This window comes from Epinephelus fuscoguttatus, linkage group LG22 (genome assembly GCF_011397635.1).
Source record: "Epinephelus fuscoguttatus linkage group LG22, E.fuscoguttatus.final_Chr_v1".
Taxonomy (NCBI): domain Eukaryota; kingdom Metazoa; phylum Chordata; class Actinopteri; order Perciformes; family Serranidae; genus Epinephelus; species Epinephelus fuscoguttatus.
The window spans coordinates 459639-483311 of NC_064773.1; the positions used below are offsets into that span (position 1 = coordinate 459639).

The following is a 23673-nucleotide window of genomic DNA, read 5'->3' on the forward strand; positions in this document are numbered from 1 at the left end:
CAGGAAAGTTCTCAGAAACTGTGACCTCAGTGAGGAGGTGTGGTCGACCCTGTTGTTAGGTGTGATGTGATTGGTTGTCAGAGACACGCCCCTCTGTGAGCCTGTAAGGTGTGAGGACACCCAGTGGACATGAGATGAACTGCAGACTGTGACAGTGTCAGTGTTAGTGTGATCACTGCTGATGAAGGTTGAGACAGACTCAACTCATCACTGCTGCTCTGACCTCACATACCTCAGTGATGATGTCATCAGTTTGTTTCTGAAATGTGTGTGTCTCCCTGATGAGATTGAGCACACATATATTCTCTCTGCAGGATCTCATCTGTAGTGTTTCATTTCCTCTGTTGTCCAGTGTTTGCAGAATATTTCTGACCTCTTTGTGTTTCTGACATTTTCTCCTCTGATTCAGAAACTCTTAAACTCCTCCTGCTGCTCCCAACAGTTTGTCTCCTCAGGAGCTCTTCAAGGTCTGAGATGCTCTGTGAATAACTTTTATTTTTATCAAGGACTTCGTCTTAGCTTCAATTGGGAAAGTTTAAGAAAACGTCACAAATCCGTCATCAGGAGCGACTCTGTGTACGAGGAAGCTTCATGAATACAACACCTGGAGTCAGATAAAAAGTTTGCAGTTATGAAACAGATTTTTATTCAGAGTGAAACTGTTGGAAACAAAAAACTCTCGACAGTCAAACAGAAGAAAAACATTTTCTCAGTTTAATATGTGACGGTGATCCTGTATTTGATCTCAGAGCTGATCTCAGATCTGATCTGACGGGACTCTGAGGAAACCTGGACGATAATCCGATGAAGTCATCAGATTATAAAAGCTGCTGCTTCCTTTAAAGGAGACAAACACAGAGACGTCCAGAGACAACACTGAGGACAGGACAGAGACAGATGGAGAGAGGACGTGAGGTCAGACAGGACGAGCCAACAGCTTCACTCAGGTTTGTTCTGCTCCTCCTGTGAGCTCCTCCTGTCGTCAGCAGCTTTTGATCTTAACATCAAAGATCAGAGACCACACTGCATCAATGGCTCTCTGTTCTCCACAGCGTCACATAAATCACAGCGTTACATGAATCACAGCGTCACACGATCACAGCGTCACATGAATCACAGAGTCACACGAATCACAGAGTTACATGAATCACAGCGTCACACGATCACAGCATCACAGGAATCACAGCGTCACAGGAATCACAGCGTCACGCGAATCACAGCGTCACAGGAATCACAGCGTCACAGGAATCACAGCGTCACACAATCACAGCATCACAGGAATCACAGCGTCACACAATCACAGCATCACAGGAATCACAGCGTCACAGGAATCACAGCGTCACATGAATCACAGCGTCACACAAATCACAGTGTCACACAAATCACAGTGTTACATGAGTCACAGAGTTACATGAGTCACAAAGTTACATGAGTCACAGAGTTACATGAATCACAGTGTCACACAAATCACAGCGTCACACAAATCACAGTGTCACACAAATCACAGTGTCACATAAATCACAGAGTTACATGAGTCACAGAGTTACATGAGTCACAAAGTTACATGAGTCACAGAGTTACATGAATCACAGCGTCACACGATCACAGCATCACAGGAATCACAGTGTCACAGGAATCACAGCGTCACACGAATCACAGCATCACACGAATCACAGCGTCACACGAATCACAGCATCACATAAATCACAGCATCACATGAATCACAGCGTCACACGAATCACGTTATCACACGAATCACGGCATCACATAAATCACAGCATCACACGAATCACAGCGTCACATAAATCACAGCATCACATGAATCACAGCGTCACATGAATCACAGCGTTACATGAATCACAGCGTCACACGAATCACAGCGTTACATAAATCACAGCATCACGCGAATCACAGCGTCACACGAATCACAGCGTTACATGAATCACAGCGTCACACGAATCACAGCGTTACATAAATCACAGCATCACGCCAATCACAGCATCACACGAATCACAGCGTCACATGAATCACAGCGTCACATGAATCACAGCGTCACACGAATCACAGCGTTACATAAATCACAGCATCACGCCAATCACAGCGTCATGCGAATCACAGCGTCACACGAATCACAGCGTCACACGAATCACAGCGTCACATGAATCACAGCGTCACACGAATCACAGCGTCACACGAATCACAGCGTTACATAAATCACAGCATCACGCGAATCACAGCATCACGCGAATCACAGCGTCACACGAATCACAGCGTCGCATGAATCACAGCGTCACACGAATCACAGCGTTACATAAATCACAGCATCACGCCAATCACAGCGTCATGCGAATCACAGCGTCACACGAATCACAGCGTCACATGAATCACAGCGTCACACGAATCACAGCATCACGCCAATCACAGCGTCACACGAAGATGCACTATTTGTGTCTTTGCTTTGACTCTGTAATCTCACCGTGTGAAAAACTTGCATGGCGTCAGTGTGAGCACACCTTTAGTCTGAGATATGATGTGATATCATCACATCCTGCCCCGCCCACAGTCCAGCAGCCAATAACAGCTGACCTACCTGCAGGAAGCTGCACATCACATGATCCCCGAACATGGGCAGGCTTGGGCGGCTTTCACGGTACACGTGCACGGTGTAGATCGTCATGACGACGGGCTCCGGCTCGGCAGTGTCTGTCACCAGGATGCTGATCCTGCTGTTGCCAAGGCCAACCGGGTAGTTCGCCATCCTGGACATAAAAGGAAACCTTCAGCAGTCTGAGCTGTGAGGTCAGAGGTCAGGGTTCAAGGGTCAGGTGTCTCTTCTCACCTGGGCCCTCGGTGCTCGTCCAGGTGAACCCTGCAGGCCGAGCTGACAGGCTGTGGTCGGATCCGAACCGTCACGGTGTCGAAGGTGACCTCAGCACGATACTCCTTCACCCAGGGGCTGAAAGGCGGAGTCAGAGTGAGGGGGGGGTCGGTGTAGATCTGTCTGAGGTGGGGGTCCACACAGGAACCTGAGAGGACAACAGGAAGTCAGTCAGTCAGCTAGTGGAGCTGCAGCAGAGAGATCATAGAGGAGACGAAGATAAACTCCTCCTCCTCTTCTTCTTCACTCAATCAGTGTGATTCCTCTGCATGCTACAGCAGGAAAATGGACTTCAAAATAAAAGCGCTTTGTGTTCATTCATCTTTTTTTCATCAAACTTCAGAATAAAGTTTTTTTTGTCTGCTGAGGACAGACCTGACCCGCGGTCCACATCCGGACTCCAGCTGTCTCACATATTAATAATTACTGAATAGACTATCGTCTCACCTTCAGACCCGTCCTGTGAGGAGGATAGAGCTGACTCCTGATTGGTCCGTTCGTCTGTCTCATCGGTTCTACAGGAAACAGGAGATAAACTTCATCACACGTCTTTAACAACAACAGAGATAAATATCAGCCAACTGATCCTCACCTGTGACTCTGGTTCCTCTGAAGCTCGTAGTGACGACTGATCCTGATCTGAAGATCTGAGACACTGAGGGGACCAGAGGAGGAGGAGGAGGAGGAGGAGGAAGAGGAGGACAAGGTGCTGGGATACAACTACAGAGACAGAGAGAACAAATAATATGATCAGTCGTTGTGTTTCACCCCTCTGTGATTCACTGTGGAGTCCCACAGGGCTCCACACTGGGACCACTTTAACTGTCATTATATATATAATGATTATAAATAACGAGTTTACACATAAAATAAAACGTTTCCTCTTGATGACATCATCGTTATGTTCACTAAACCCTCTGTCTGTGCTCTGAGTCCAAACACGAGACTGTCAGTTAGCATCTGAATACTTTACCTGTCTAAACAGGAAGTAGTTCACTTACAGTATTTATACTGTGTTTGTTTATGATGACATCTGTGTTGTCAAAATAAAACACATATTTTTCACATTAAAATAAACAAATGTTCGTTACCAGCTGGAAACCTGAAGGCGTCTTCATCTGTCTCTGAAACTGGAGCAGAAGAAGAAACTCGTTCTCTGACAGACAGACCCCGTGTGTCCCTCTGCAGCCACCGTACTGTGCACACAGACGGACAAAACAAAACAAATAAACTTTAAGCTTCTTCAGCATCTTTAAAAAATTTAATACTTAATTATTTTTTTAAATCTGTAAACACAAATCTGTTTTAAAAAGATTTGCTTACATTTTTATTTTCTAGAATAAATAAATAAATATTTATTTTTAACAAACTGACATTAAAACATCCTGAAACTGAGAAAAAAACCTGATCTGAGAAGTTTTTTATTCTATTTCAGATCATTTTAAAAAATAATTTATTTCTTTTCACTGTAAATGAAACTGACTCTCACCTGTCTCCCCTCCGTCTGAGTGTGTGTCTCTGAGGACAGGTGAGTCTCTGAGGACAGGTGAGTCTCTGAGGACAGGTGGGCTTGCATGGGCAGCAGGAAGTGCAGTGTGTCCTCCAGGATCAGGTCTTTGGTGATCTGTCTGTCAAACGTGTCGTCGCTCAGAGAAGAAAACGTCAGGTCAGTCTCCACCTGAAGAAGAACAGAGACATCCTGCTGACCAATCACAGAGCAGCTGAGGACACGCTGACCTCTGCTGGACGTTTGCCATCGGTACACCTGAAGGAGAACTGATCTGAGGACAGTCTGTCCACCTGAAGATGTAAAATAATGATATACTCATCATCTGTCAATAAAAGAGGAAGGAGAGAAGGAAGCAAAGGAGGAGGTAGGAGAGATAAGGAAGTCTATCAGGAGGTAGGAAGGAAAGGAAAGAAAAGAAGGGAAGATAAGTTCATGAAGGAAATAAGAAGGAAACGAAGGAAAGGAAAAAACCAGAAGGAAGTAGGAAAGAACAGGACAAATAAGACAATGAGGAATTAGGAAATGAAGGAGGCGACACAGAAGGCTAGGAAAGGAGAGGAGGAAAGGTCTTAATGGACAGTGAATGCATCCTTTGTGTTTGCAGATTTGAGAAGTTGTTAAAAGATGATGTAACGCTGCGTCTCTGCGTCCACACTGACCCTGACACAGTGCACTACGGGGACCCAGAAGGTTTAGTCATCACAGTCAGAGAGTTGGAACATATGGACGTATGAAGAGACCTGGACACGGCGTTGGAGGCGGGGCCTTGTTCATTTCACTCAGAGTTACTCAGTGGTGCATGAAGCCAAGAAAGTTCAACTTCCCGTGTGTAAAGTTCACACATGCATAATCATACCATCGTACCAGTTTCTGCAGTACTGTCAGTGGCCACTAGGGGGCATCAGTTCCTGAGGCCCCACAGATCAGGTGCACTGGAGACTTCCCATGGCTGAGCTGTCTACTTCCTGTTTAGTGCTCTGCTAACCTGAATGGGGGAACAATAATTTAGTGTTGACGCTCTCCTAGTGTTCTCTGACTGAGTGAAACGAGTCGATCTAGAGACATTAATAAACGATGGTCCTTTTAATGTCGCTCAGATCTGATCCATTCTGTCGCTGCTCTTCATCTTGTGATGACACACATGTAAAACTGTACTTGTAACTGACAGCTCTGCTGAGTGGTGGAGCGGGCACACATGCACTCTGACTGAAGGTTTCTACATCAGTTCCTGTCTCACTGTGGGAGAGTGACAGAGCTCGTACGTGTGTGTCCAGCGCCACACGGACTGACATATGTTAACAGAATCAGACACACGTGAGACTTTATTAATCCATAAACTCAGTAGTTTAACACCCGGGTCAGTCAGTGGGTCAGTGAGCGCGCTCATGGTGCTCCTGCAGGTCAGAGCCTCTGTAACCATAGCAACGGTGACACTGCCTAATCAGTCTCTTCTGCAAATTGTGATTTAACATTTCTCTGCTGCGTCTGGTGAACCACACATGTGCAGACAGCAGAGGACGGTGTGTTCACAGAGAGACGAGACAAAGTGTCCTGGACTGAGTCTCTGAGGGACACCATGACCCTCGTCTGTGTGGTGATGATGATGATGATGATGATGTTCTTCAGCTGCTTCACTGATCACAGATCAGCTGTGATCATCACAGGAACAACACACTCTTTATCCTGTTTCAATAAGTCATCTTCATCATCTTCTTCATCTTCATCTTCATGTGACAACAAACAGGCTCCTGCTCAGAGTGTTTTCAAAATAAAAGCAGGACAGAGATCAGAGCTCAGTGTGTTTATAGTTATTACACTGAGTCACTGTGGTTCTCAACCTGAGGGTGGAGATCCCTCTGACAGGTCACATGACTGACGGACACGTCTGTCCTCTGTCTGAACTCGTCAAACATCAGCTGGTTTCATTTGTTCTAATGAAACAACCTGAAACACCACGTGTCTGACAGTGTGTGTGTGTGTGTGTGTGTGTGTGTGTGTGTGTGTTTGTCTGTGATTCTGCATTTTGTGAAGAAAGAAAGAAAAAGGTTTTTTTAACCATGTGACATAAGAGCAATCCTCATTCACCCGCAAGCATATGAAGGATGTGTTTGTGTGTGTTACCTGGACGACGACAGGTATGACGGAGCCGCTGAACAGCAGAGTGAAGGTCAACAGCTGGTAACATAACACACACCTGAAACACAGTCAGCTATCAGTTAATGATCAGTCAATAATCCATCAATAATCCATCAATGATCCATCAATAATCCATCAATAATTAATTAATAATCCACCATTAATCCACCAATAATCCACCAATAATTCATCAATATTCCACCAATAATCCACCAATAATCCATCAATAATCCAACAATGATCCATCAATGATCCATCAATAATTAATTAATAATCCACCATTAATCCATCAATAATCCAACAATAATCCATCAATAATCCATCAATAATTAATTAATAATCCACCATTAATCCACCAATAATCCACCAATAATTCATCAATATTCCACCAATAATCCACCAATAATCCATCAATAATCCACACCGTCCCTCAGCTGCTGCAGGAAGAGATCAGATTTGCAAAATAAAACAAACAAAACCTCGACCAAAGGAGACATTCACACAGTTCCTGTCAAAATAAAAGTCTTTTTCTCATTGAGTTTTTCTGTTCATCAAAGTGAGGATGAGGAAGCAGCGTCCCACCAAAGTAAAAGTCTAGAGAAATGTGTCTGCTTTCACTGATGCAACACGTTTTAGAGACACAAAGAAATAAATAAACAACAACATTTCTCCTGACATTTACTTTGAAATTCATTCAATACTTCCCGTCTGGCTATTCAGAGTTTGAACTTCTAAAACGTGAATTAAGATCACAGAGTCATCTGCCCTTCAGAATAAAACACAGTCTTCAGCGGGACTAATTAATCAGAGGAACTCTGAACGACTTTAATGAGATCAATCAAACTGATGCAGCTGATTGGACAGTGGACTCAAGTGCTGATGATCACAACAGGAAGTACAGAGAGGATGATTTACCTGTTCATTTGTTGTTTCTCATTGGTCGACATGGCGGCCTGCAGCACCTCACCTATCACCTTCTTCACCTGCCCCAAAGCCTCATGGGAGGTGGCTGGGCCCACCTGCTGCAGCAGGAAGTTCCTGAGCTGAGAGGTGAAGGTGAGACCAGCAGAGGGCGGCAAAGGAAAAGGTTCAGTTCATTCAAAACACAAACTCACATAAATAAAATAATATGTAACAAAATAAATAAGATAAAATAAATAGAAGCAAATAAATAAAAAACAAAATTAGTAAAAGAAAATTGATAAAATCAAACAAATGAAACAACAAAAAACAAAAAATAAAAGAGCAAATCAAACATATTAAAATAAAATAAATTAAAAGCTAAATTAATAAGACAAAAGAATATTGATTAAAAAAATAAACAAATGAAACAAAAAAAATTAAAACAAAATGAATAAATATGATAAAATAAAACAAATCCGGGTGTTCTACCTTTGTGGGTCGTCCCCGCTGTTCCTGATTGGTTGTTACCACACTGATGTCATGCAGGAAGGAAGTAAGTGGCTTCATGGAGGTCACCAGGACGTAAACATTCACCATGGCAACCAGAGCAGGAGGCGGAGCTCCAACAGGTGAGTGACTGTCAGACAATAGAAGAGGAACAGTTCTCAGGTGATAAGGTGGAGCTCACCTGTAATATCCTGTCAGGTGGAGCTCACCTGTGATATCCTGTCAGGTGGAGCTCACCTGTGATGCTCTGACAATATTCTCACCTGCTGCCTCCCACTGAGTCCTCAGGAACCTGAAGCTTCCGACTGATCGATCCACAGGCATGTGGCCTCATGGGTAATTCAGACCCTGTCAGGTGTGAGCGAGTGTAGAAGTGACAGAGACCTCCACCTGCATCAGAGAACGCCTCCATCACCCCCGGCAACAGGTTCACCTGCAGACACAGAGACAAAGGTGAGTCCACAGTGACTCAGGTGATGTCATGTGACCATCAGTCAGTCTGTGGCGTACAGGTGAGTCTCACCGTCTGATGGTGCTGCAGGTGAGAGAAGGAGATCCTCCTCAGACAGCTTCTCTCCGAACTACTGAGACACAGCAGCAGGCTCCACCCACTCACACCTGGAAACACACAAACAGGAAGTTACACCTGAAACCACACCTGTAACCACAGAGACACAGACAGGAAGTTACACCTGTAACCACACCTGTAACCACACAGAATGAATCACTGCTGCAGATTCTTCTTATAAAAATCAGTCGTTCCTCTGCAGCCAACTGTTGATGTAACTGAGTACATTTACTCAGACATTGCAGTTAAGTAAAATAAGTACTTTAATGGAGTTTTCCCACAAAACACCGCAGTTGTGTTTCTGACCCATCAGTTTTTTCCAGAAACTGATGAACAGAGTATTTGTACCTTGTGGTGTTTGTACTTTTACTTTATATCAGAGTACTCCCTCCTCCTCCGTCTTCTTCTGCTCCTACACTATTTATTTAGATGAGTTTAAGGACATTCAGTTAAAAGTTACACTATGAAAGTAAAGAAAAGACGAGCAGACGGATTAAAGTTCAGCCTCTCACTGTGTCTCACAGTCAAAACACAGAGATGACGACATGAACGTTGGTCTGAAACATGTGATTAAAGTTAACAACCTTTATTTCAGCTCACTGTCGACAGACGCAGGGTAAAGCTTAGACAAAAAAAGAACAGCAGACACAAAGAGGGAGAGAAACAGGAAACACTTTGACCAAATATGGAGACACACACAGAGGGAACATGTGGAAGTGATTGTGGAGGAAACAGGAAACGCTCTGCTGTGAGCTTTGGCTCAAGACTCCACTGTTTTGGTCTCTGCAGAGAAGTTTCTCCAACAACACAGAGGGAGACTGCAGAGGACCAGTAACACCACAGTTACACACAAGTAACACCACACTTACACACCAGTAACACTCAAAACCAGCCGCCACTGCCCGTCAACAAAAACAAAGACAACTATGGTTAAATGTGATAAGACCAAAGGACTGGACGGAGGCCATCATCAAAAATGCTCACATGTGCAGCGCACACTTCATATCAGGTTAGGGAAAAAGTATTTCCTGTTGTAGGGATGAATAAGGTTATGTGTATTAAGGGTTATCATGTCCACCTCATCAGAAACTGGGGAGGGATTAAGAGGAAGATTGGATTTCTCTGCAACGCTAACTTTTTAGCACATTAGCTAACGTTAGCTTCCATAGCAAAACAAACAAGTGTCGACCTCTGAACCATGTGACCACAGAGGGTCTGTCAGTGATGGACTGAACCATGTGAGTGAGGAGCAGCTGCTCTCTCTGTGATTTATGAGGTCATAAAGACTCTTTCTTCTTCTTCACCTGCTGGTAGGAGCATTAGGCCCCGCCCCCTCTGTTTACACACCTGTTGTTTATGATGTTTTGGTGGGTTCAGAGTCAGAGTGTGTTTCAGAGGACAGTTTGTTGATCAGACGTTTTCAGACACTAAATAAAGACCTGATTTCTGACGAACGTTATAAATAAAGATTTAAAATGTTTTTATGAACTACAGTTAAACTTTCTGCTGTTTCTGTTGAACGAAGCTTTAAACTGTGTCTCCATTTTGTCCTGCAGCTGCTGACAGGAAGTCTCCACCCTGCAGGACACACATTAACACACACACACATGCACACGCACACGCGCACACACACGCACACACACACACACACACACACACACACACACACACACAGTAAAGTGTTTCCTGTGGCCTCAGATCTGTAGAGACAAACATCAGTGTGTCTGAACATGAATCAAACTTCTGTGTGAATGTTTAGAAACTTAATGATGTAAAAACAGAAAATATCAGAGTTTGATTTTTACATTTATATATTTGTTTCTGTTGAGAATAAACCTGTCTGACTACAGTTCCCATCAGACCTTGGTGAATGTTATAATGTGTCTCAGTCCAGGAGCTGCAGCCTTTGTATTTTTCACATGTTCACTCATTTAAATATAAAAACAGCAGCGTGTGTGATTGTTACCATGATTGGTTGTGAGGACACTGCTGGTCTCAGCGTATCTGGACAGTTGGACCTGGTAGTCCAGGTTCTTCAGGACCTGCTGGTACAGCTGGACCTCAGGGTCAGAGAGCTGGTGACGACCCGTCAGAACCACAGCCCGCTGCCGCCGGGGGGGCTGCTGGGACCAGACCTGGACCTGAGGAGAGACGCGATGCTTGTTATTCACCCTCCTGACAAACCCCCAGCTCACTGTCTGATACCCTGTGTTAGCCTAGCTTAGCGCACAGACTGGAGGCAGGGGGAAACTGTTAGCCTAGCTTAGCGCACAGACTGGAGGCAGAGGGAAACTGTTAGCCTAGCTTAGCGCACAGACTGGAGGCAGAGGGAAACTGTTAGCCTAGCTTAGCGCACAGACTGGAGGCAGAGGGAAACTGTTAGCCTAGCTTAGCGCACAGACTGGAGGAATAAAAAAAGCGACTGCTGCTGCAGAGGTCTGATTTCTGTCTGTCTGCTGCAGGTTACTGACAGGAAGGAGACACAATCTGAGCTGTTTTTTATTTGTCTTTTTGTTCACTGACTCTACATGAAGGATCTTTTTCCTGTAAACATATTAAAGACACAAACAGCTGATGTTCAGTCACTGATAATCTTCGTCTCTCTGAGCTGAACGCGTCTGCAGCTCCTCAGCAGTAAAAACCACACGTAGATTCTTCAGTCTGAACTCTGGTCAGTCTGTCAGAGCTCACTAACTGTTTCCATGTGAGAGGAAACGTGGACGCTCCTCCTCCTGCTCCTGCTCCTGCTCCTCCTCCTCATGTTTCCATCACACTGATCTCTGTGGGTCAACAGACTCTGAACTGACTCCAGCTCTCACTCTTCTTCTTCTTCTTCTTCTGAGTATAAAACAAACGTCTGTTCATATCAGCTCAGACTGAAGCGTCCACTCAGATGACCACAACAACAACTATAACTGTTAGTGATATCGGTGGAACATTGACGTAACGGCATGTTAACACACAAGCTGCAGATTATCCTGCTGACCTGTTATCACTTTAACATCACACAGAGAAACTAAGAGGAAACCAGGGAGTGGGCTCATGACGTGACAGAGTTAGGAGAGTCTGACACTCTGTGACGGAACTGTTGTCGACAAATTTTATTCATACTTATGAGTCAAAATTAATTTAATCCTTGTGGCTGCTGAAGAGGGCCGACAGAGGGCCGACAGAGGGCCGACAGTGGGCCGACAGTGGGCCGACACAGAGCGGGCCGACAGTGGGCCAACAGAGGGCCGACAGAGGGCCGATAGCAGGATGACACAGGGCTGACAGCGGGCCGACAGAGGGCCGACACAGAGCGGGCCGACAGTGGGCCGACAGAGGGCCGACAGTGGGCCGACACAGAGCGGGCCGACAGTGGGCCGACAGAGGGCCGATAGCAGGATGACACAGGGCTGACAGAGAGCGGGCAGAGGGCCGACAGGGGTTCCTCTAAACTTCTCTCATATTTTCGTTTAAACAGAGGAAACATACTTTAACCACACGTCCCTGACAGTACCCATGCACCTTTACTTTGATGCAGGACCTGTTCCTGTTACAGCAGTACTCTGACTGTGTCGTGTTAGTTACTCTGGAGCTGAGTACTCAGTGTGTCTCTGACAGAGCGGCGGTCTGCAGTTTGACATTTAGGATCAGATGTGTGAGAGACGAGACAGAATGAGACATGCTGTCCTGCAGGAGTCAGAGGAGGAGGTGATGAAGACGAGGATGGAGCTTCATCCTGACCTTATGTCTGCTGTTTGACTAACACATGATCCTCAGGATGATTTACAGGTATGACACAGGATTATCACGCTCTGCATGCTGCGACACTTTAGTTGACAGCTCAGAACAAACTCTGTTTACTTTTTAATTCCACTGATTTATTGTTTCAACAGGAAGAATTTAACTGATCTAAATAATCAGCCATGTTGTTATGTGTCTGTAGTACACTCTGTTAACATGTTAACATGCTGCTCCTCATGTTTCAGACATGAATGAGTCAAATCAGGAGTTCAGCTGTTTGAGATATTTAAACTAAAATATGTTGAACAGATTAATATCAGCGTTAATGATCAAATATAATGTGTTAATGTGCTGAAGATTCAACCTGATCAATCATTTTAATCACCTGAAATTAAACTGACTGTGTGTGTGTGTGTGTCTCAGTGTGTGTGTGTGTGTGTGTGTGTGTGTTTCAGATAACAGGGTCTAAATATAAGTCCTGAGGGATTCAGTGACAACAGCCAACAGCTCCTGTAGCCCCGCCCACTCTGACCTGCTGCCAGTCACTGTGACTGTGTAAGAACTCATTCACTCATTCACTCATTCACTGTATAATGAGCTCATCTGCAACATAAAAAACACTTTCACACTCCAGGTCGATAACTGAACATCTGTTGGCTGAAAAAAAATATTACAGATACAGGCCACACACTCTGTGTTAATATGTATCGTGTGTGTGTGTGTGTGTGTGTGTGTGTGTGCTGTAGTTCAACAGTGACACTGCTTTGACAAACTGAGCCTTTAAACGTCATCACGGTCTCTGATGGAAGACATGAAACACCAGAGAGCGTCAGTTAGTCTGAAACCACAGAAGAAGAAAGTTCCCCTGCAGACAGACGAGGAGCGCTCTGACATGTTTGTTTGTTGACTTGTTGTTGTTTACTCCAGTCTGTGTGTGTTTCAGTATTCAGATCAGATCTGAGGTCAGTTCACAGACGCTGGCAGTCAAACTGTTTCCTGACTGACTTCTTCACACTCTCACAGAGACACTGAGGGACTCAAACATGTCATTAAAACAATCTGCAGTTATATTTCATGTTCATATAAATACATAGATTCACTCAGACTGATGACAGTATGAATGTCTTCACTCTGCTGACTCATGACGACGTCATTTAATGTTTACATTCTTTATTTTAACACGTCGTCATTTTCTGAATCTTTTTAAGGAGTTACTGAACCTGAGAAATTTAGAGTTTGATTTAAGTACAGAAATAAATCAGTTCAAATGATAAACATTCAAATCATTCAGTCATTGATCATCGTTAATCTCTGAAAACATCAAACATGATAAACATGTAAAGAATAAAGTCATGAAACATATTAACTTCAGTTCTGTTAAATAAGTTCTTGTTGTAGTTCATGTTAAATGACCTGATTATTGATTATAGATTAAAAGTGTGAACCAGAAACTGCAGCTGAACATGTCCTGCAGTAAAAGTAATCAGAGTACAAGTAATCAGAGTAATCATACTGCGTTCAGTCAGTGAAGGAGGACGAAGCTGAACTCTGTGTCCACCAACAGAAACTCTAATGAGGTCTCATTCCACTGACTGATGAAGCGAGTCTTCATCATCATCATCACATGACCTGAGGCTCTGGTCACATGACTTGTCTGTCAGCACTCGGCTGACTCTACAGCCGCTGATCTGAGGTCTCTAACAGACCTCCGTCATGTTTCTGTGTGTGTGTGTGTGTGTGTGTGTGTGTGTGTGTGTGTGTGTGTGTGTGTGTGTGTGTTTACAGTGTGTATTAAAATCTGACCTGAACTGTGTGTTCACTTCCTGTTTCACACCGAGCGTCATCATCTCTTTACAACATGTCAGCAGTTTAATATCAAACTGACTGGTATTTACTGATATTTTGAGAAAAGAGATTTAGAGATTTACATTCATCACCAGTTAAACTTATTAAACATAAAGACATATGAAGAGTTCCCACTGACCCAGGACACAAATATTTAGTTTGTCCTCTGATGCTTTGAGTTCCTGCAGAGTACAAGTTAGAATATGAACATGATTTTATCTGTGTTATAACTAAACATCAGAGCAGCAGTGACCAATCAGGAGTGCCACACAGCTCCGTCCTAAGAACACGTCCTGTTTAAAGCTGAGAACAGACTCACTGTGCAGCAGGTTTGAATGACGAGTCAGCTGTGAGACATCAGAGAATGAAACCAGTTTCAGCTGCAGCTGTGAAAACACTCTGAACTGGTTTAAAGGTCCCAACTTAAACCAGACTTTTAAAACAGACGTAAACATGTTAGTCCGACTTCAACCGGACTTTCAAAATACACGTAAACATGTTAGTGCGACTTAAAAAGGACTTTCAAAATACACGTAAAAATGTTAGTCCGACTTCAACCGGACTTTCAAAATACACGTAAAAATGTTAGTCCGACTTCAACCGGACTTTCAAAATACATGTAAACATGTTAGTGCGACTTAAAAAGGACTTTCAAAATACACGTAAACATGTTAGTCCGACTTCAACCGGACTTTCAAAACCCCTGTAAACCTGTCAGTGTGAGTGAAATGGTCCTGCAGTGAATGTGTCACAGTGGGACTAACACACCCAGATCATGTGACTCCTGCATGTATACAGTCAATCAGACCCAAACTGGCCGAGGCGCTCTGAGCATGCTCCACAGTTTCCGCCCCGGGCTTTGACCCGGAAGTCCAATAGCATTAAATGTGTAAGAGAAGAAGAAGCCGGTAACAACATGGAGAAATCTACATCCAGAGCCGTGACTTTTTGGACGGACCAAATGTACAGAGCTGTAAAGTTGTCCACCATGGTAGCAGTTAGCTGCTAGCTAACCGTAGCTAACTTGTTTGTCCATTGTTTGGTCTGTGACGTAATAGGTCAACAGGAAAAAGGTCCAATACTAACAAGCTGAAAGGGGGCATATCTCCACCTATCGTAGAGGACAATACTCACATGTTTAAGGTGTAAAAACAAACCTGAACCACACACACACACACACACACACGTTCACAGAGCTGACGTCTCCTCACATTCACAAAGCTCATAAAACAGGATCAACTCCAGTTTAACCAACTAAACTGACAAGATTAACAACTTGACAGAGTGTGTGTGTGTGTGTGTGTGTGTGTGTGTGTGTGTGTGTGTGTGTGTGTGAGTTTACACTCAGTTATCTGTCAGTAACTGGATCCTGGGCTGATTAATGACACAAATATTTATATCAGGGACACTGAGCAGCAGGACACACTTAAAATACCCAGCACACACATACTGACGGGATACTGTGATCTGATTGGTCCCTGCAGCTGTCAATCATCCTGTGGTAAAATAAAACCCAGCTGCACGCGGCCATTGATCTGTCACCATCTAAAAATACTGCAACAATGAGACAGGAGGAGCCTGAAGGCAGCACGGACCACCATGATGCCTCTTTATACTCCTGAGGGACGCTGTCTGTCCTCCTGAGGGACGCTGTCTGTCCTCCTGAGGGACACTGTCTGTCCTCCTGAGGGACACTGTCCATTCAGAGGTCCGTCCACAAATCTGTCAGTTTAAGGGTTAAAGGCTCAACACATGTCTCTGACAGGATGACAGATCCACTGAGCTGCTCTCATCAGACCAGAGACTAAACTCTAAATGAATAATGATCCAAACACTGGTTCATATCTCTGACCTGTCGGCCCAGTACACATGTGACTGGTTGTCTTCACCATCACTGGGTCATTTTCCCGCCTTGACTCCGCCCCTTCATCGTGCAAATTGTGAGAAGAGCTGTGTGCTGAACGTACGTTAATATTAAACTCACATTATTTACTGATTGAAATTAACGATTGGCCGATTTTAATATAAATAAATTTCCACTAAATGAACCAAAGTCTTTATAATCTACTTACGTTAGCATCAGTCAGCTAAGCTAACGGTTGGTGTACATCAGTCGCTAACGTTAACCCTCTCTTTACGTTGACGTTATTTTAACCGTTAATGTCAGACACTTGATCAGTGGGATCAAAGACCTTATTAATGTTACGTTAACGTTAGTCATTCTAAGATATCAGCGCTGGTGAAACTGGTGCTTTGTTTAACGTCATCTCAACACCGCTGCTAAAGTGTAACGTCACCACATGACTAACATCAGTTTTAAGTAATGTTACCCGGCGCTGTCAGTGAGCTGGGACCGCTGCGCAGAGACACTGGTGCTCCATTAACATGTTTAACGGGGCAGCAGCAGGACACAGCTCCGCCATCTTGACCACAGGCTAACGTTAACGCTACGTCTGTTTCTGTCGCCAACCTGAAACACTGTGCAGCAGGTTTTTCATCGACTCTGATGTCATCACGCAGGTCAGACTGTGGCGTCCACTGCTTCACCAACACACTTGAACATTACACTGAGTGACAGAAGTCAGTTTGACCCTAAACTGGGCTAATGATAGTTCAGCCAGTGTTTTTTAGTGACTGGTTTAGTTTAAAGACCATCCTGAACTGTCCTCTGTGTGTCTCCTGGTGTGTATCTGCTCTGTGTTTTGTTTTTATTGATCTTATTTTGCGAATTCCATTTCTGTGAAAGCTGCTGTATCAAATAAATGTATTATTATTATTATTATTATTATTATTATTATCATTATTATATTGAGGCCAAATGTCTCTGACTCCATATTTACAGGTCTACAAAATCCTAAAATGTCCTGTTTCCAGATGAGGTCTGGTGCCACAGTAGCTCTGTGAGTGAATCCAGCTGCATGATGGAGACACATTTAGTTGAAATTAAAAATGATACTGACGCATTATATTCAAGCTGAATTCACAGATGGACCCATGAGAGTCTGACAAAGTCTCTGCTCAGCTCGTCAGTGCATCGACCAAACTAATTTTAAAACGTCAGGACTGTCAGTGAGGTTTGGTGATTATCACGTTTATCATGTTAAGTTTGTTAAAGGTAAATGCTGAAATTAATTACAGTACAGTGATGAATGGATGAATCAGCAGGTTAGTGTCAGTGTGTGTGTCAAACATCTGGAGTTGGATAAAACTACAAGTGAACTCAAACTCTTCCCAGAGCTTTCAGTCAGTTCCACAGTCTTCCTCAGCAGAAAGCTCTGGAAAACTGTTGCACATTAAACACCTGGAGTTTCTTTAAAACTGGGAGTTCATTTATTCTTTAAAAATCTGTCAGGCTGCTGGTTAAGATGCAGAATTTGTGAGGAGATCTGAAGGACTATAAAACGGTATTATCCGATGATAGGATGACGTCATATCGTATATTTATCAATAAAATAACCTTTAAGTGCGAGAAATTTAAATGGAGTTTGGTGAAGCAGTTTAAAAACTCAGTCAGGAGTGTGACAGTTAAACATCTGCTGCAGGTCACATCAGCATCATCACAGGTGAACACACACCTGGAGGCCAGGTAAACCCACCTGCAGGGTCTCCAGAGCAGCGATGACCCTCCTGGTCTCCTCCTCCATCAGGACCCGGGTGTCGGGAGCGGCTGCGGGCTGCTGGTGTCCGGAGCGGAGCCGGTTCCGGGCCACCATCAGGGTCTGGTAGAAGAGACACACCGACACCCCGAGCAGGAGCAGCAGCGGCCCCGAGCAGGAGCAGGAGCAGGAGCGGCGGCGGAGCAGCATCCCGGCTGAAGCCAGGAGGCACCGCATCACTTCACCTCCCTCCTCTTCATCACCTTCATCTCCTTCATCTCCTCTCTGAAGGCTCCTCGCTAAAGTTCCCTCCGCACATCAAAGTAACGGGACTGTTGAGTTAGGAAGATAAGGAGGTTTCTGATGGATCAAACCAGAGCCGAATTTACAGGAGGATCCTTCAGAGTCTGAAACAGAGTCCACTCTCATGTGAACCCAAAGGGGGTCCGGTAAAAACCGAGTCCGGTCTTAAATCAGTGATAATCCAGGCGGAGTCTGGGTGCGCAGCGGGCTGATCCCAGGAGCAGAGGAGCTGGTCTCAGAGCAGCCGAGCTGCATGTTGCCTCCTCCTCATGGACATCATGTGCTCTAGAGATGGACAGAAGACTCCTCGGAGTGTCCTCCTGCTGTGTCTCAGTGTCTGCTGTCTCTGTCCTCCGTCCTGTCAGCTGATCAGGACACACACTCCGTTAGACTGAGCTGCAGTCACGGCTCCGCGCTGAGAGAAGTTTGTGTCGTCACAGAGAAGTTAAAAACAGAGACCATCTGGTTTGAGTTAACTCTCAGTCTGCAGCAGCAGCAGCAGCAGCAGGAGGAGGAGGAGGAGGAGGAGGAAGAGGAGAAGAAGAGGAGGAGAAGAGGAGGAGGTCAGGTTTCAGTCCTCTTCCTCTCTGCTTTAACTCCTCTCCTCTGATCCAGGATCAGTCTGCGTCCTGGTCTTCAGTCTGGACTGTAAAACTCTGATCCTGCTGCTCAGTAGGAGGTCCGCACCTCCTCCTCCTCCTCCCTCCCGCTGAAACACTCTGAAGGCTGAGTTATTTCTGGAAAACACACACACCCTGTTTATATATACGTGTGTGTGTGTGTGTGTGTGTGTGTGTGTGTGTGTGTGTGTGTTGGGGGTTAAAGTCAATGAAACTGTCTCTCAGTGTTTTACACACACACACACACACACACACACACACACACACACACACAGACACACACACACACAGACACACACACACCAACTCTATTCCTCCCTCCAGTGGTCAGGGTTAGGGTTGGAGCACGTGCAGTGACACTAAAGAGTAAAATAAAGTCCTCATGATCTACATTTATATAATTAATAATCACCTGTTAATACATGAAGGAATAATTAACATTAAAAAACAGGAAAAAAAAGCGAAGTTAAAAAGAACAGATGGGACAGAAGACGATCTTAAATTTATTATAGATATCTGTTATTATTCGTCCATATTTCCACACTGGACTCACTGTGGAGAGGTTTGAGGAGGAAACATTTTTATTTTTGTCAGCACAGAGCGATCAGAGTACAGACAAACAGCCTCACTGACGTACAGACAAACAGCCTCACTGACGTACAGACAAACAGCCTCACTGATGGACAGACAAACAGCCTCACTGACGTACAGACAAACAGCCTCACTGACGTACAGACAAACAGCCTCACTGATGGACAGACAAACAGCCTCACTGACGTACAGACACACAGCCTCACTGACGTACAGACAAACAGCCTCAGTGACGTACAGACACACAGCCTCACTGACGTACAGACAAACAGCCTCAGTGACGTACAGACACACAGCCTCAGTGACGTACAGACACACAGCCTCACTGACGTACAGACACACAGCCTCACTGACGTACAGACAAACAGCCTCAGTGACGTACAGACACACAGCCTCACTGACATACAGACAAACAGCCTCACTGATGCACAGACAAACAGCCTCACTGATGGACAAACAGCCTCACTGACGTACAGACACACAGCCTCACTGACGTACAGAGAAACAGCCTCACTGACGTACAGACAAACAGCCTCAGTGACGTACAGACAAACAGCCTCACTGATGGACAGACAAACAGCCTCAGTGACGTACAGACACACAGCCTCACTGACGTACAGACACACAGCCTCACTGACGTACAGACACACAGCACTGACGTACAGAGAAACAGCCTCACTGACGTACAGACAAACAGCCTCAGTGACGTACAGACAAACAGCCTCACTGATGGACAGACAAACAGCCTCACTGACGTACAGACACACAGCCTCACTGACGTACAGAGAAACAGCCTCAGTGACGTACAGACAAACAGCCTCAGTGACGTACAGACAAACAGCCTCAGTGACGTACAGACACACAGCCTCACTGACGTACAGACGCACAGCCTCACTGATGCACAGACGCACAGCCTCACTGATGGACAGACACACAGCCTCACTGATGCACAGACACACAGCCTCACTGACGGACAGACAAACAGCCTCACTGACGTACAGACACACAGCCTCACTGACGTACAGACAAACAGCCTCAGTGACGTACAGACAAACAGCCTCACTGATGGACAAACAGCCTCACTGACATACAGACAAACAGCCTCACTGATGGACAAACAGCCTCACTGACGTACAGACACACAGCCTCACTGACGTACAGACACACAGCCTCACTGATGGACAGACAAACAGCCTCACTGACGTACAGAGAAACAGCCTCACTGACGTACAGACACACAGCCTCACTGACGTACAGAGAAACAGCCTCACTGACGTACAGACACACAGCCTCACTGACGTACAGACACACAGCCTCACTGATGGACAGACAAACAGCCTCACTGACGTACAGAGAAACAGCCTCACTGACGTACAGACACACAGCCTCACTGACGTACAGAGAAACAGCCTCACTGACGTACAGAGAAACAGCCTCACTGACGCACAGACAAACAGCCTCACTGACGCACAGACAAACAGCCTCACTGACGTACAGAGAAACAGCCTCAGTGACGTACAGACACACAGCCTCACTGACGTACAGAGAAACAGCCTCAGTGACGTACAGACACACAGCCTCAGTGACGTACAGACAAACAGCCTCACTGACGTACAGACAGCCTCACTGACGTACAGACAAACAGCCTCACTGATGGACAGACAAACAACCTCACTGATGGACAGACAAACAGCAGAGTGTCGTCACACAGGAGGTTTCAGGTCAGAGCACGTCTGTATGAAGTGACAGGAAACTGAACACATGTAAAATAAAAGCTGTGTCTCAGTTTGTGGAAACAGAGATTAAAGTGTGTGACACACAGTAGATTTAAAATGATTTAAACACATGAACAAATAAACTATAAAACTCAAGGTCAGTTTAAAACTTCCTGTTAATCTCCTCTGTCATGTGGAGTCCCACATGGCTCAGTCCTAGGCCCTCTTCTCTTCTCTCTGTACTTGCTCCCGCTTGGTTCCACACTGAGAAAGCATGGCATTTTATTTCACTGCTGTGCGGATGATACTCAGATTTATATGCCTCTTAAAAAATATAAAGCATACTCTGTCAATCCGTTACTTAAGTGTCTTGACGACATAAAGGCCTGGATGGCTCTGAACTTTTTAAATTTTAACGAAAAGAAGACAGGAGTGATGATTTTTGGTGGCACCACTGAGACCCTCTGTCTAGATCTGGGTTCCTTGGCCCAGTACATCAAACCGAACATCGCTAACCTGGGAGTTAAAGTGGACTCTGATCTCAAGCTCGACAATCAGATCAAGGCAGTCGTTAAATCAAGTTTTTTCTAACTGAGGCAGCTTGCCAAATTTAAGCCAATTCTTCCAGGGCAGCACTTTGAGACAGTAATCCACACCTTTATCACCACTCGGCTGGATTACCGTAAAGCACTTTATGTGGGGGTTAGTAGGTCCTCCATCATCCGTCTCCAGATGGTTCAGAACGCTGCTGCGCGTCTTTTAACTGGCACACGTAAACATGAGCACATTTCTCCCATTTTAGCCTCACTCCACTGGCTGCCCATACACACTAGGATCCATTTTAAAATTATTTTATTTGCTTTTAAATCCCTAAATGGTTGTGCCCCGCCCTACCTCTCTGAGCTGCTGCATACGTATTCACCTACCCGCTCTCTCAGATCAGCTGATCAGCTGCTCCTGAGTGTACCAAAAACTAAGTGCAAGCTCAGAGGGCACCATGCTTTCACTGTGGCAGCTCCTAAAATGTGGAATGATCTGCCTCTGCACATCAGACAGGCGTCTTCTCTATTTTTAAGTCTCTTCTTAAAACCCATCTCTCCTCCCTGGCCTTTGACACCCTGTAAGATGTTGATTTTATATTATTTTATTGTTTGTTTTTATTGTATAGCTGTTATTATTTTTTTTTTTTTTACAGATGTTTTATGTCTCTTATTTTACTCGTATTTTATGCCTTGTGTGAGCTGTTTTGTCTTTTATTTATTCTTTTGTACAGCACTTTGGTACTCTGTGGTTGTTTTACAGTTCTTTACAAATAAAGTTGGATTGGATAAAGTTCATCTCCTGAGTCTCTGTCACTTCCTGTTAGTGCTCAGTTTAGTTTAAAGAGAGCTGAGAAACATTATGAATGTTAAGGTTTAACAAGCCGAAGCTTCAGTCAATCAATCAGTTTTATTTATAAAGCCCAATATCACAAATCACAATTTGCCTCACAGGGCTTTACAGCATACGACATCCCTCTGTCCTTAGGACCCTCACAGCTGATCAGGAAAAACTCCCCAAAAACCCTTTAACGGGGAAAAAAACGTCATAATTTGGTTTAATGATAAAAATGCATTAACTTCATGTTCAGTTATTGTCTGTCTTTATATTAACCTCTATATAACCCGTTATAAGACACACAGGAACTCTGAGTTAAACCTTAACACCACAGTTTACTGCTGCATCTTTAACGACTAGAACACTGAGACATCACAGAGCATCAATGGGAGGTTCGACAAAGTCATGATAAAAATCCACAGCAAATACTCACGTGTCCTTCAGGTCCTGGTGTGTGGCGCCCCCTGGTGGCCTCAGGCTGCACCTGCAGGAGAGCTGCACTCACTGCACACTGATGGGTCTGTTTATTATAATCAATAAGGTCTTTTATTAGATATTAAATCTGTTTAATCACATCTGACTGAAACCTTTATCTGTCATGGTTATATTGTTATTTTATGACTTTATCACACTTTAATCAAACTTCAGATTGTTTGCTTTGAGCTGCATGAAGTCGCCTCCGTCACAGCCTTAGAAGAACGAGCAGCTTCATGTCAGAACATCAGTGTTTCAGATCTCCTCCTCGGATGTTCCCGACTCTGGTTACAGACGTGTTTCACCTCAGGACAGATGTCTGTTCATTAACCTGATCTGTCTCTGCAGCACAGACACAAATACTGTTCAACTGGTCCAACATGAGCCCAGGAAACAGGAAACAGATGAAGGACTGTGAAGATCACTTTTCCTCAAGAAGCAGAACATCTACAACTACCAGAATGCACTGCACCACAGAGGACCAATTAACGCTCCCACTGCTGCGTGACGTGACGTGACCTTTTCTGTTTGAAACGATCTTATATGACACTTAGACAGGAAGTTAAATTATGTTGTTGAAATGTGAGGAGAGAAACAGGAAACACAGAGACAGAATCTGGGTTTAGATTTGATCAGAGCTGCGTCAGCCCTTCTCCACCAAACCCTTCAGAACCAGCAGTGACCCTTCAGACATGGTACCTAGACCCTCGGTCTGTTCAGACAGTCCTCTTAAATGTGGGCGGGGTTGTTGTCACTCACTGCTCCGTCCAGCACTCGCTGTATTTCCTCATCAGCGGTGACACAGATGGAAGTCTGCACCTGGTTTATCGTCCACAGAACGAGGCTGCACGCCCACATTTTCACAACAAAATAGAACAGGCTGCAGTGAGAGTCTCTCTCCATGGGATATTTCAAAATAGC

The 23673-nt window shown here is 44.7% G+C and overlaps 1 protein-coding gene and 1 long non-coding RNA gene across 2 annotated transcripts in view; one reads left to right on the forward strand and one right to left on the reverse strand.

Annotated features, from left to right (window-relative positions):
* Positions 1 to 18664, reverse strand: part of cped1 (cadherin-like and PC-esterase domain containing 1) — a 29159-nt gene extending 10495 nt beyond the window's left edge. Inside the window, exons 1-13 of the mRNA XM_049566620.1 lie at positions 17673 to 18664; positions 10469 to 10643; positions 8458 to 8552; positions 8198 to 8367; positions 7917 to 8064; positions 7440 to 7567; positions 6510 to 6582; positions 4368 to 4556; positions 3970 to 4074; positions 3471 to 3598; positions 3326 to 3393; positions 2840 to 3026; positions 2591 to 2759 (exon numbers count right to left, since the gene is read on the reverse strand). Coding sequence (XP_049422577.1) covers positions 2591 to 2759; positions 2840 to 3026; positions 3326 to 3393; positions 3471 to 3598; positions 3970 to 4074; positions 4368 to 4556; positions 6510 to 6582; positions 7440 to 7567; positions 7917 to 8064; positions 8198 to 8367; positions 8458 to 8552; positions 10469 to 10643; positions 17673 to 17909 — 1872 coding nt within the window. The 5' untranslated portion in view covers positions 17910 to 18664. The remainder of the gene's footprint in view (positions 1 to 2590; positions 2760 to 2839; positions 3027 to 3325; positions 3394 to 3470; positions 3599 to 3969; positions 4075 to 4367; positions 4557 to 6509; positions 6583 to 7439; positions 7568 to 7916; positions 8065 to 8197; positions 8368 to 8457; positions 8553 to 10468; positions 10644 to 17672) is intronic.
* On the forward strand, positions 12117 to 13809 carry LOC125882778 (uncharacterized). Its single transcript, XR_007448409.1, has 3 exons — positions 12117 to 12279; positions 12655 to 12786; positions 12978 to 13809. It is a non-coding gene; the product is annotated as an uncharacterized LOC125882778 (long non-coding RNA).
* Positions 18665 to 23673: the final 5009 nt, after the last annotated feature.